General features: G+C 36.9%; 3 protein-coding genes across 3 annotated transcripts; 1 reads left to right on the forward strand and 2 right to left on the reverse strand.

Annotated features, from left to right (window-relative positions):
• Positions 1-1,389: 1,389 nt before the first annotated feature.
• On the reverse strand, positions 1,390-5,943 carry LOC105950560 (putative disease resistance protein RGA3). Its single transcript, XM_088820359.1, is given in 4 exon segments — positions 1,390-2,682; positions 4,954-5,347; positions 5,349-5,449; positions 5,451-5,943. Coding segments are annotated over 4 exon segments (2,175 nt in total). The 5' UTR covers positions 5,838-5,943.
• A 2,469-nt stretch (positions 5,944-8,412) lies between these two features.
• On the forward strand, positions 8,413-11,289 carry LOC105950610 (UDP glycosyltransferase 9). The gene is made up of 2 exons (XM_012973978.2): positions 8,413-9,293; positions 10,351-11,289. Exons 1-2 carry the CDS (start codon positions 8,640-8,642, stop codon positions 11,062-11,064), a joined length of 1,368 nt encoding a protein of 455 aa, XP_012829432.2. The 5' UTR covers positions 8,413-8,639; the 3' UTR covers positions 11,065-11,289.
• Positions 11,065-13,657, reverse strand: LOC105950559 (uncharacterized). Its single transcript, XM_012973926.2, has one exon. The coding sequence runs from the start codon at positions 13,557-13,559 to the stop codon at positions 11,772-11,774; it is 1,788 nt and encodes a 595-aa protein (XP_012829380.2). The 5' UTR covers positions 13,560-13,657; the 3' UTR covers positions 11,065-11,771.
• Positions 13,658-14,857: the final 1,200 nt, after the last annotated feature.

A 14,857-nucleotide genomic window follows, 5' to 3' on the forward strand; every position in this document is an offset into this window, starting at 1 on the left:
CACATTCCATTTCAACTTTGCATACGAGCCACCACCATGCAATCAGAGACCCATTCCCACCTAATTAAGAGGAAATTCTCAGAATTGAATGTGAAAGATACAATTGTTGTATGAATAATATTTATTTTTACTTTGCATGAAATTTCCATATTTGAACTCAAAACATAAACATACGGTGACATACACACACTTTAGAATTAATCAATATAGAAGACCTGCAACTACATCTAATTTTTTTTTTCTATTCAATATTATTAGAGACGATTGAAGATTGCATCAATCAAAAACAAGTTTAAATAATATATGATTAATATCCCCTACACCGGCGATGACAATTTTTTTGTTTAAATGAGTAATTAACGTCAATTGGGTTTTCTTCATATATGAAGATAATGACTAATAAGGTTAGGTAATCTAAATTAAAGTTTACAAAATTGCAAATCATGCAAATCCTCAATATGTAACAAAACAAAGAATTCTTGTTGAGTAGCTTAACATATTACAATTTCATTCAAAAAATCCAAATATATTAATTAACATCTTCTCTTCGAAGAAAAACATCATTCAAAATATAAATTACATTGCATCAGATTTGTATGATGGAAAAAAATTGTATTTTGGGGATTATTGAGGCTATTTACGAGTCCAAAGAGGTGTGATATTGAAGAAATTAGCCATTTGGAAAATAAGGCTTATGTTCTAAAGAAGATGCAATCTGAAATTGAAGAGAGGGATTGACTACTCTTACGTAGCATGTGCGAAGCACATGTTATTTTCCGTCCAAACTAACCACCCAAATTGACGGAGGGACGAAAATAGAAAAAAAATGGCATGCTTAGGGATGAATAATGTCACTGCAACTTGTTTAAGGACGAAAAACGAATAAGTGGTAAAGTATAGGGACGAAAAGTGTAATTATCCCACAAAAATGCAAGTAAATTTGAAGTTTCCTTCAAAACCGCCACCGCCACGACAACCACCGTAAACGCCTCCACCACGGATGCTGCCATAAAAACCTCCCTCACGGCGGCCATATTGACGGCCGCCGTCGGAGACGATTTCAGTTACTCGTAAATGGTGGTTCTTCGACGTGTGCGGCGTTGGATGTACAATTTAAGGTGTTCGATTTTAGTTTTTGGTTTTAGGTTGGGGGAGGGGTTTAGAGATGGCCATGGGCCGGTTCGAAAGATTGGGTCCTACTATAAACCCATCATAACAAGAAATTTATTAGGCAAAAATTAAAGACAATAAAACGAACATCAATTCATCGGCACAAACGCCGGCCGTATCGTTAGGCCATTTGTTCGGTTCGGGTGGCGCTTCATCAGCTAAGACTACAAACACAACACGCAAAACAGTTCATTTGTTCTTCTCTGATTACAGACTATATTATTGTTTCGGATTAAACTCTCCGATTAAAGAGGGCGCCCACGGCTCTCTGTTTAGAGATGCGTTAAGTTGGGAACCCACATACACTTGCGAGAGATTTGGATTGTTACGGAACAGCCAATCGGGGAGACAGGTCAATCCCACGATTCCGTAGAATGACGAACCTATGGATTTCACATTCTCCAGGTTAATTAGATAAAGATTCTTCAAATTTGGCAAGTGCCCTAGCATCGGAACTTGTTCGCAATCCGTGCAATCTTCAAGTGTTATCTCCGTCAAATCATTAAGTCCCGAAATCGTTGAACACCATGGTGGCAAACGTCTCCCTCCGAATCCCCAAATGTATAAGCCCTTTAAATTAGGGTGGGGTTCGAGACCTTCCAACACACTCTCGTCGCCCTTTTCACCTTTTCTATTTTCAATACTCCACTCAAGATTTAACTTCACTATGTTTGGCTTTCGTAATAAATCCGTTCTCATAGCCATTTCTTTGCCACACACCTTTTCGAGATTATAAATCTGCAGTCCCCTTTGGAGATTTTTCAAGCTTCCGAGCTCGTCAATTCCACAACCGTTTTCATTGCTCACTCCAAAGTACTGTAGTGTTCGAAGAGAAGTTAATCTTCAAATCCCCGGAGGCAATTCTATTCGAGGAACATGAAGATGTCTCAAGCTCATTAAATGCTCCAATGTATTCGGTAGCTTCTTCAAAGCGTGACATGCTTTGAACGTCTGCAAGTGATAAAGTTTGGTGACAGAGTCCGGTAAATATTCAATTCTTATGCCTGAAATATCAAGACATCTCAAGTGTATTAGCACTCCGATCGAACTTGGCAACTCTTCGACACAATTGCCCATTAGAATTAAAACATGCAACGATTTGAACTCGGAGAACATGCAAACGCATATTTCATCATTGGACAATAGTGAACGGAGAGAAATTGCTTGTTCATTTAGGATAGCACGCGATTCACCGCTAGTAGATGATTGCAGGCCTATGTACCGAACTTGCTCGTTTGAATTTAAAATAGACGACGCTAGATCATGCACAAGATCGTGCATGTTATAATACATTATATTGCCATAATAGTCGTTTCGCCCCACAACTTGTAACAACAAGTAGTTTTGTAAGAGAATATTAAAGAAATTGTTGCCCACAATCTCCATATCAGTTCCTTCAAGAAAGCCCTCTGCCATCCAAAGTTCGACCAATTTTTCCCTTTCCAAGTTAAATCCTTTAGGAAATATCGAACAGTACGCAAAACACTTTTTGAGTATTGTTGGTAGTAGTACCTACACGCAAGTGCACGTATCGTATAAGTAATAAAGTGGATTTTTAAGTCCAAGTGTCTATCCCACAGAGAATATTTAATTATCTAATCCTAGTCGCTAAATTCTACCAATTGCTATCAAGCCCACCCTACATAGTCGACTTTAGAGAGAATTAACTAAATTAAAATAAATTAAAAAAAAACAAATTAAAAAGACAATAGCACGAAAGCAATTAAAAACGAAGGTTTAATCAGAGTAAACAAGCCTAGGATTTTATTTTTCCCCCTATGTGATTATTACACCCCCAGTCCCTTCAATTATGCAAGCAATTAACCCGTATTATTAACCTGAGATGCTAATATAATCATAACCCGCTTCCGCGTGTATTACGATTCTAACACTCTAGATTCAATTACTATATTCCTATGCAATTAATTCTAGAACACAACATAAAGCACAAATCTCAATAATGGCTACCTAAGAGATTAACTATATTCCTATGTTAATACCACAAAGGCTCTTCTACCACAGTTCTAATTATTAACCCGATCTTCCGATTCATGCGATTAACAATAACATAAAAGCACATAAGGTGATCAAATTCATGCACTTAATAAAACAAGTAGGAGAATTAATCTGGAATTAAAACTTGCATAAAATCATAGAATTTGGTTCATAAATCCCACACAGGGTTCCAAATAAAATCCTAGAAATAAGAAAATTAGCTATTCATGATTAAAGGAAAAACGCAAATAAAATTCATCATAAACGATAAGTCTATGCTTAGCGTCTTCGAATTCTTCGTCTTCGTTATTGCTTTGTTGCTCTTGAAATTGCGTGAAAAGATCCCCAATTATGTGCTTGGTTTGGTCTTATATAGGGTGAAAAACTTGGGGAAAGAAGGCAGTTTCCTTGTGCAATTAAAATCCCTTCACTGCGCAGCCACGTGGTCTCGGACGGCCGTCCCACATTTTGAACTGAAACTCGGACGACCGTCCGAGCTTTAAATCTTCATATTTTGGTTTTTTTACTTTTGGCCCATATTTTCTCAAAAATTGCAGTTTTTACCCTGTACTTTTCCACGGCAACAGCGCCAAAAACTTGTAGGTAGTAATACCTACACGCAAGTGCACGTATCGTACAAGTAATAAAGGGGATTTTTAAGTCCAAGTATCGATCCCACATAGAATATTTAATTATCTAATCCTAGTCGCTAAATTCTACCAATTGCTATCAAGCCCACCCTACACAGTCGACTTTAGAGAGAATTAACTAAATTAAAATAAATTTAAAAAAAAAACAAATTAAAAAGACAATAGCACGAAAACAATTAAAAACGAAGGTTTAATCAGAGTAAACAAGCCTAGGATTTTATTATTCCCCCTATGTGATTATTACTACCCCAATTCCTTCAATTTTATGCAAGCAATTAGCCCGGATTATTAACCTGAGATGGTAAAATAATCATAACCCGCTTTCGCGTGTATTACGATTCTAACACTCTAGATTCAATTACTATATTCCTATGTAATTAATTCTAGAACACAGCATTAAGCACAAATCTCAATAATGACTACCTAAGATATTAACTATATTCTATGTTAATACCACAAAGACTCTTCTACCACAGTTCTAATTATTAACCCGATCTTCCGATTCGTGCGATTAACAATAACATAAAAACACATAAGGTGATCAAATTCATGCACTTAATAAAACAAGTAGGAGAAATAATCCGGAATTAAAACTTGCATAAAATCATAGAATTGGGTTCATAAATCTCACATAGGGTTCCAAATAAAATCCTAGAAATAAGAAAATTATCTACTCATGATTAAAGGAAAAACGCAAATAAAATTAATCATAAACGATAAGTCTATGCTTAGAGTCTTCGAATTCTTCGTTATTGCTTTGTTGCTCTTGAAATTGCGTGAAAAGATCCCCAATTGTGTGTTTGGCTTGGTCTTATCAAGGGTGAAAAACTTGGGGAAAGAAGGAAGTTTCTTTGTGCAATTAAAATCCCTTTACTGCGCAGCCACGTGGTCTCGGACGGCCGTCCCACATTTTGAACTGAAACTCGGACGGCCGTCCGAGCTTTAAATCTTCATATTTTGGTTTTTTCACTTTTGGCCCGTATTTTCTCCAAAATTGCAGTTTGTATCCCGTACTTTTCCAATTCTTCAATTTGTACCTAAAATACAATAAATCAACTTTTTAAGCACCAATTATTGTTAAAACAAACCAAAAGCTCAAATAAAAAGGTACGAGTAAGTGTAAAAATATACACTTAACAAGTGGCGGTGGCGATAAATGATCAAAACTCAATTTCAAAATCTTGGAAACTAAATTTTCATCTCCGAAATCTGAGAGCCAATTCTTTTCGATAGAGAGCCACCCATCAATCGACTTGCCGCGCAACAATCCCCCAACCACTGTGGCCGCCAATGGCAAACCTCGACATCTTTTTGCAATAGATACCCCAACGGTCTCAAATTCTGACGGAATAGTACCTTCTCCAATAATGGCTTTTGCTTTGATTATGGACCAACACTCATCGTCTGAAAAGCTACTTAGTTGGTGAATGGGAAGCGTTGTCACCAGCGAAGCAACATGTTCGCGTCGCGTAGTAACAATGATGCCATTTCCCGCAGAGGAACTAATTATCCTTAAGGGAGTAATAAAATCACCATATCTCTTGATTTTCGTTCCAAACATCGTCGAGGACAATTAGAAACCTTTCAGTTCCCAAATGCTTCTGAAGCTCTTCCAGAACGGCTTGTTTATTTCCAAGTTCGGCGTTTGTACCTACTAACGATGTAAGGATCTTTTTGAAAAGACTCGTGACATCGAAATTTTCCGAAACGTACCTTTTTCCGCATTTTGTATTCGTCGGTATGAAGTTTCATGGAGAGATGCTGATAGTTGAGCTCATCCAAGAGATTGTCGGCATCGAAAGCCACACCTCCGAGCTTCCGTAGCCACCGTTTGACGGTTTCATCGGTGACTTGCTTCTTCTCCGCATCGTTCAAGAAACTGTGAATCGTCGAGACGCAATCGTTTAGCCTTTTCAAGTGTTTATCGAAATCTGTGACAAGGCTGATTTGCTCTACCGAAACTGAGATCAGATTTTGAAGTAGAACTTGAACTGCAGCTCCTAGCACAACTTCTCCTGCCATTGTTTTCTTTGAGAGAGAGAGAGAGAGAGAGAGAGAGAGAGAGAGAGAGAGAGAGAGAGAGAGAGAGAGAGAGAGAGAGAGAGAGAGAGAGAGAGAGAGAGAGGACTTTTTGAGCAAATTTGCAGATGGTGAGAAGGTGAGGCTTCTTCCATTATTTTTTTTCTTCCCTTTGTTTCCAAACCATGGTAACTTGACTAACCATATACGGTTAGTAATTCCATTATTGCTATACTTTCTTTTAATTAATTAATCATGATTAAAATAATGCAGAAGCCAACTGTGTTGCTAGTTGGCATGAAGTCATCGTAAGATTCTGATTGGCACTTGACAGTTGACAATATGCACCCGTTCTAACTGCCTGAACAAAAGTTTAATATAATTTTTTGGGAAAAATACAGTTTTCGGCCCTCAAGTTTGCAATGATTTCACATTTAGTCCCCATGTTTACAAAAAAATACATTTGGTCCATCATATTTCAAAAGTTCGACACTATTAGTCATTTCCGTCAAATTTCCATTAGCACTAATGGAATCAAGCGTGTGCGTTGTACTGACTTAACTGACGGACTAACGATAAATTGATGGAAATGACCAAAAATGTTAATTTATTGAAACATGAGCGACCAAATTTAAAATCCGTGCAAACTTGAGAGACGAAAACTGTATTTTTCCCATAATTTTTATATTTTTCTCAATGACCTTTTTTTTAATGTCATCAGTTACCTGAAACCAGTATGTGTATTTCATCTGATCTTTCAAAAGAAGTTATTGTTTTGTGAAAGATACATTTTTCCCTTTACCTCTATTTCACATTTGGCCCTTCTTTTTCAGAAAAAAACAATTTTAGTCCCTCATGTTTAAAAACTTCAACACTTTGGTCCTTGAGAGACGAAAAATATATTTTTCCCAAAGAAGGAAAACGAATATTTTTTGTTAACAAGAGGGACCAAAAAAATTTGAGGGACAAAAAAAATGTACTTTTTTCCAGAAAAAATAGAATTAATGTCAAATAAAGTTCTAGTCCTAATATTACAGTAGAATAATATACAAACTATCATTAAAACTCTAATTTTAATTTTAGAACAATTTTTAAACCTCAAGAAGTGCAAAAATGCACAAACAATGTAAAAAAACAACTAATTAAGGGTGAAATTGTAAGTGATGAAAATATCTCCTTACCTTGAAAGAAATAGAAAATAATTATATTGCAAAGTTTGATAACTTCAAAAACCTAATCATAATTTTCACCTATCGTTCCCTTGGCCTCAAATCAAACTACATTTAAAATATTGGAGCTACTTGTAATTTTTAAAAAACTTTTAATTAAAAGTTAAAACCCTAGTTTGACATCTTTAAACCACCGTGGGAGAGCTGGAGAAGTAAATTAGATAATTCATGTCGTTTCAAGTCCGTTCCAGTACGCGTGACAACCACGACAGTCCCATTTATCGCACTGTACCGACGTTCCAACCATTTTTTGCCGGTCTCTGATAAGAAACGTCAAATTGGATTCGAATAGCAAAATAACCATTTAATTCGGATAAGAGTTATTAATGGGCATTGGTGGAAATATCGAAAGAAATTATGGAAAAATGAGGGTTTTCTACGAACTCAAATTGTATTTGAGTACGAAACGAACTTTGTCTCAAGTGAAACGGCGCAAGGAACAAATTGAGTTGTTCCCAAAATTACGAGATCTACTAGAATCAGGGTCTAACTCGTTTTTGCCGTTTTTGGTAATTTTTAGTATTTTCTTAGTTTAATTAGGGTTTTCAGTTTGGTATATATAGCTGCCTTAGGGGACTTTATTTTGAGAAAAAAATCGAATTTTAATAAATTATTTAGAGTTTTCTCTATTTTCTGGTGGACTCCAGAGTTTCGATGGATTTCGAATGTTATTTTGTTTTATAGGATTAATTCATAGAAATTAATTATTTACCGTGCTTCCGTTCTGCGTCAGTCTCCCATCGTTTTTCACCACGGAACAGTTTTGTTACGGAATTCGGAACCGCGTATTAGAGATATTAATATTAAATGATACATTTCACTAATACCTTAAGCTTTTTGTTAGGGTGGTAATTCACCTTGGTATAAGAGTCAGACCAAATTAAAACATCATGAGTTCGAATCCCATAAATAATACACTTCACTAACAGTTTAATCTTTTGGTGGAGATGGTCATTCAAAACGGAGAAGGCCTTTCCCGTTCCGTTCCAACCATTCTGGGCCGGTTCCCAACGTTTTTCACCGCGGAATGGTTTTTTTTACGGAATTCAGAACGAAGAGGGCCTTTTGCGTTCCTTTCGTTCCGTTATGGGGCCGTTCCCACGACCAATCAATATATACCTATTATCACCATTCACTAAATATTATGCTCTCTATCTATTGCCATTCTTGTAAGACGTTATCCTAACTATTTCCAAATTGTTTGGTCCAAATCAATTTCTGTTCTGGCATCAAATCAGCCACATATTTAAACAACAATAATAAAAAAACAAAAAAAAAAAAAAAGAAAGAAAAAGAAGCCAAACAAGAAACCATAACTTCAAAAAACAAAATTGTTATTTATATGAACTATTTCTAGTCACCTAATAATTACTCAATCAAAATAGTTGGCATCTTTGTAATAATAAACCCCTTGTCTATCTAATCACATGTAAGAAGGCCAAACTTATTTAATTTTTGTCTATCCTTTTCAGTATCAGTCTATTCTTTTAAGCCCTTCACCATTCTTTTATTTGTCTAAAAGTCCTTATAAATAAGCACAAAGCACAAAAGATTATTACACCAAATTAAAAAAAAAATGGCAACAAATTCTCATATTATTGCAATTCCTTTCCCTCTACAAGGCCACATAAATCCCATGGTGCAGCTCTGTAACCGCCTAATATCGAAAGGCATTCGCGTTACGTTAGTCACGACTTTTTCCATTAGCAAAACCCTTCAAAATCGAACCGACGAAAACACGATAAACATCGAAACGGTTCCCGATATTGATTCCACCGTAAATGGCGGAGTCGTCGAAAACTTAGATATATACGAAGTTTTTATTCGGAATTTCAGAGCTTCGATTACGAATGGCGTTCCCGATATTATTCGGAAACATAGTAGCTCCGGCCACCATGTGAAGGCGGTTGTGTACGATTCGGTTATTCCTTGGTGTTTGGATATTGCTAAGGGGAATGGACTAAGAGGGGCGGTGCTATTCACGCAACCGTGTACCGTTTGTTCGATATTCTACCATCTCCACGAGGGCAATTTGGAGATTTCAAGCGATGAGGTTGGCTTCGAGGTTTCTTTGCCCGGAATGCCGGTTATGGGGTTGAAAGATTTGCCTACGCTTGTTTACGATATGAATTCTTATCCGTCTCTGTTGAGGCTTTTGGTGGAGCAATTCTCGACTTTTGAGAACGCCGACTGGCGCTTATTCAACACGTTCGACAAGCTCGAGGATGAGGTAGGTTCATCTTCCACGTATTAAACTCGATAATATAATATTGGACAATTACATAGTATTTGTCGATTTTTTTTGGATGGACAACACTGTAGAAACTTCGTAAAAATTGCATGCTAAAAATATTCGTCTGGATCATATAGATTCTTGCTTGATTATTAGAAGCAGAAGAAACTATTGAAGTTGAACACTCTTAGTTTAATTTCCAGTTGATTATAGTTGTGGTAAATAGCAGTTAAACACCTGTAGTTACAAGCTTTTGCAGATAATCCTCTTGTGCTCGTAATATCAGCTCATAACCCCTTGTGGCTGATAACGGTAGCGTCCGTTAGTTTTTCCGTCAAACTTAACTGTGCGTATCATATTTCAAAGGGAAAATGTGACCACAATGGTGTCATACACGGTTAATTGAATTGTGACACACACGGTTAATTTTTGACCGAAAAACTAACGGACGCTACCCTTATGAACCACAAGGGATTTATGAGCCTGATATTATATATTATGAGCACAAGCGGGTCATCCGCTAAAGCTTATAAAAAAATATTTTATAGTCCTAGCATTGTAATAAGGGTACTAACGAGGCCCCTATGAACTTTCCAATGCAATAAAATATTTCTTTTTGCCCAAAAAAAAGGGCAAATTACGACCACCCCCAGAGGTATGGCTAAATTACGAAAAAATCTCTCTTGTTTGGGTAATTACAGCCACCCCTCCTTTTAAATATTTTTACATAAAATTTATGTAATTCGGTTATTTATCGAACCAAATCGTATATTCAGTTCGGTAAACGGTATGAAATGTTGGCCTACCGAAGTTTCGGTTCGGTTTTACCGATTTAATATCTCTAAATTTACATATGGAGAGGTATTTTCGTAAGATAATGCATAGTTGAAGGGGTGGCTTTAATTACCCAAATAGTCGGGGGTTTTTCGTAATTTGATCATAAGTCGGGGGTGGGGTGGCCGTAATTTGCCCCAAAAAAATTATGTTTCTAAAATTTCATTTTAGAGTCTCTACTGAGAATGGTCTAACGAAATTGCTGGAACTATTTCAACAGATACTGAAATGGATGTCGAACAAATACCCGATTCGGACAATAGGGCCAACCGTCCCATCAATGTACGCAGACAAGAGATTAAAAGGAAATTACGATTACGGCCTCAGCCTCTTCAAGCCAAGCACCGAATCTTGCTTCCAGTGGCTAGAAACAAAAGAAGACCGTTCCGTTATCTACGTATCTTTCGGAAGCTTAGCCGATCTAACGGAGAAACAAATGGAGGAGCTAGCATGGGGCCTCGTCGAAACCAAACGCAACTTTCTATGGGTAGTGAGAGAAACCGAACAATGCAAAATTCCTAAAGATTTCGTCTCGGAGAGAGGCCTGATAGTGAATTGGTGCACGCAGCTAGAAGTTCTCTCTCATCGATCCGTGGGGTGCTTTTTCACGCACGGGGGGTGGAATTCGACTCTGGAGGCGTTGTGCTTGGGTGTGGCATTAGTGGTTATGCCACAGTGGACGGACCAAACGACTAACGCCAAGCTCATAGCTGATGTGTGGCGGAACGGGGTTCGAGTTAAGTGTGATCCAAACGGGATTGTTAGTAGAGAGGAAGTGGTGGCTTGCGTGAACGAGGTTATGGAAGGGGAGAGTGGGGATGTCATAAGACGAAACGCCGTTAAATGGAAGGAGATGGCGGTCGAAGCGGTTAGTGAAGGAGGAAGCTCCGATACGAACATTGCAGAATTTGCAGAAGAAATTCTACGTACGTAGTTCTTTTTTTTCTTTTTCCTAAGTTAAAAGAAACAAGCTTTGAAGCCACGACTCCAAGGCCATGTATCATAAACAAATCGAATGGTCGAGAGAAGCAAACATGCGATGCCTGCATCGACTACGATAAACATATTACTTTTATGTTATTTTTATTTCAAGTCACGATACTTCTAATGCATTAGTCAAAATGTCCACAAATAAACGATATCAACTTCCCGATTTTCATTTCAGGCATAACAAAACCTTATTTTAGTACAAAAGCTAAAATAGATAAAGGGTAAATTACAACCACCCCTAATGTATGGTCAAATTACACTACCCCTCAACTATGAATCTTCTTACATCTCCACCCTTATGTTGTCAAATTCAACATAATCATCTAGATTCCGTGGAATGTTCTCTAGTTTGTACTCGTTTTGTGCCAAAAATACAGTTTATGATGCACCAGAATTCGATATATATATATACAACCCAAAAAACACATATTATGATCATCTATCTTCAAAATGTGGAGCTCGAATGAGATAAAACGGGTACAAAATTGAGAATATTCCATATAATCTAGAAAATTCCACTAAATTTGAAACCGTAAGGGTGGACGTGTAAGAAGATTTATAGTTGAGAGGTGGTTGTAATTACCAAAATGAAGTTTTTTTGTCGTAATTTGACAATACCTCAGGGGTGGTTGTAATTTACCCATAAATAAATTATATTTTCGGTACAACTTTCTTAACCATTTCCAGAAGAACAACATCTTTGTTATATACTTGCAGGTGATCAATTAACATGGATGAAGTGGTTGCATCGGCCGAGAATCCCCTTTTGTGCATTTCCTCTAAGAATGGCATTGCCTCGTAAACCTCTTTCCTCTTTAGCAAACCCTGGATTATGTTGTTGTACGTCACGCTATCCGGTGCACACCCACCACTCTCCATTTTCACAAGCAAAACTTTTGCCTCGTCTACGAATCCTTCATGACAAAGTGAACCAAGAACAATTGTATACATTTGACAATCGGGTTGCAAACCTTTGGACGGAAGTTCGTTTAAAAGCTTCTTTGCATCTTCAAGTTTCCCATCTCTGCACAAACCGTTAATCAGGGTACCGTACGTGATTATATTAGGATTTAACCCTTTACCTTCTATCGCCTTTAGAAACGAAAATGCTTCGGCAATCTGACGAGTCTTGCACAAGCTATCCAACAAAACATTGTAAGTATGTAAATCGGGTCGTACGTGCCGAGCTTCCATATCCTTAAACAAATTCCATCCATCAGCAATTCTGCCTTCACTAAATAATCCATGTATCATGATGCTATAGCTAACCGCCGTGGGCTCTAAGCCTTTCGAAGAAGCTTCGAGAAAAAGACGCCAAGCTTCATCGACTTTACCCTTCTTGCAATATCCGTTTATTAAAGTGTTGTAGCTCATAATAGATTGCTTAAGGCCGTTGCCCGTTATGGAATCGAATACTTCTTTCGCTTTTTCCATTTTCCCTTGCAAACAGTACCCATCCATCAGTGTAGTGTAAATGACAATATCGGGACGAATATTTTGTTGCTTCATAACTCCCAAAATATCTTCAGCCTCTTTAACGCTTCCTTCCTTGCAGAACGCGTCCACCAATATACTAAAAGTAACAAGATCGAAATATATCTTGTGATCGACCATCTCGTTTAGTAAGTCTTTGACCTCTTTCAATCTACCAAAATCGCACAAGCCCCGTATCATCGAGTTATAGGTGACAACGTCGGGTGAAATGCCCTTGTCAATTATTCTAGACTTGAGGTGGAGGGCATTATCGACCATTCCGCCTTTGCATAAGCCATCAATTACCGCACTATAAGCCTTAACATCAGGTTTATAGATAGTCTTATCCAATAACCAAAGCAAATCATGGGCAGCAAGAACACGTCCAGCTTTGCAGAGTCCATCTATCACAGTAAGAATCGTAACTTCGTCTGGCTCACAGAGTTTCAAACTCAAAATCTTCTTGAACAATTTCTCCGCCTCGGCCACATTACAATCTAAAAAGAGCCCTTTTAAGAGGGTGGTGAATGTCGTAACATTTGGCTCGTAACCGTGTTTAAGGAAGCTGCCGAAGACAGCAAAACCAACGTCTACGCGTTTCAAAAGGCAGCAACAATTAATTAATATGTTCATGGTGTACTCGTTCAGAGGGGCAGCCGATTGACGCATTTCGTCGAACAGTTTAAGGGCAACAGAGTATTGCTTCATCTTGAAAATAACTTGCAGCAGTTTGGTGAATTCAACAACGGAAGGGTGTGGCTGCATTCTTATCATTTGCCGAAACAAGAAAACTGCATCATCTACTTCATTTATACAACTCAAATCTGTTGTGCGCAGAGTTGAAAATGGCCTCTTTTTGTGAAAATTTGAACGAAAGAGAGAGAAAGAAGAAGTGAAAATACTGTATTCATGAGAAGATTTAGAAGTAATTGCTCTACAAAATAGAGCTATTTCAGAAACCCTCATTCTTCTGAGATTTTGTTGAAGATAAATTCAGCTGCAAAATGAAGTTTTAGAGAAGAAGGAAGGTAGCTTTCTGTAGTGTAAGTGTAAACTGCTTTTGTTCACCTCACTGCGTATAAAGAGTGTATCAAGTTGTAAGAAATCTAATTGGGAATAATACGATTTTCACCCCACGAGTTTGCACCAATTTCACATTTTGCCCCTCATGTTCACAAAAAATACATATGATCCCACATGTTTAAAAAAATCAAAACTTTTAGTCATTTTTCGTCAATTTTTCGTTAACACTAACGAAATCAAGTTTCTGCCCATCATTGTATTAACTAACGGACTAACGGAAAATTGACGGAATGTATCAAAAATGTTAAATTATTGAAACATGAGGGACCAAATGTGTTTTTTGTGAACACGAGAGGCCAAATATGAAATCATTGCAAACTTGAAGGATAGAAACTGTAATTTTCCCAATTCTAATTCAATTGCAAAATTTTACAAAATGGGATTTGTTTTGGGAAAAATCATAGTTTGTGTCACTCAACTTTGCACCAATTTCACATTTGGCCCCGCATGTTCACAAAAAATATATTTAGTCCTTTATGTTTCAAAAATTCAACACTTTTAGTCATTTTGGTCACTTTCCCGTTAAAACTAACACGATGAAGCATGTGCCCATCACTGCCTTAAATAACCTACTAACGGTAAATTGATGGAAAAAACCAAAAATGTTAAATTATTGGAACATGAGGGAGAAATGTGCTTTTTGTAAACATAGGAGACCAAATGTGAAATTGATGCAAACTTGAGGGATGAAAATGGTAGTTTCCCCAATTTCTTTTTATTTAAATTATATTAAATAACTAGAAGAATTTAGATCATTTATTATTTCTATATTATAATAGTATATTTCTTGTTTGGTTATTTCTATTTTAAGGGTAATTACGAAAACCCCCTAAATTTAGATTAAATTACAAAAACCACCTCCACCTATTCGTAATTACCAAAACCCCTGATGTTTGTTTCCGTCTTACACCAACCCCTTATAGTGTGACTTTCCACGATGTTTTTTTTCAGGGAAACTTTACACAATTTCAAACTTTTTTTATTTTTATTTCTTACCTATATTTTTACAGAAGGTATCATAGTCTGTACACATTTTCTGTTAAAAAACTCGATCAACAGTTAATTAAATGAAGATTTTGGTTATTACGGATATGTGGGGTGTTTTTCGTTATTTAACCTAAGTTCAGGTGGATTTTCGTAATTTACCCTATTTTTAATAACTTCTATAGTTTCATATATTT

This window comes from Erythranthe guttata, chromosome 7 (genome assembly GCF_056151865.1).
Source record: "Erythranthe guttata isolate IM_541 chromosome 7, IM_541, whole genome shotgun sequence".
NCBI lineage: Eukaryota > Viridiplantae > Streptophyta > Magnoliopsida > Lamiales > Phrymaceae > Erythranthe > Erythranthe guttata.

Coding starts and splice junctions, on each gene's coding strand:
- LOC105950610 (XM_012973978.2), top strand. CDS start 8,640: ATGGCAACAAATTCTCATATTATTGCAATTCCTTTCCCTCTACAAGGC. Junction 9,294..10,350: donor TCGACAAGCTCGAGGATGAG/GTAGGTTCATCT, acceptor CTATTTCAACAG/ATACTGAAATGGATGTCGAA.
- LOC105950559 (XM_012973926.2), bottom strand. CDS start 13,559: ATGAGGGTTTCTGAAATAGCTCTATTTTGTAGAGCAATTACTTCTAAA.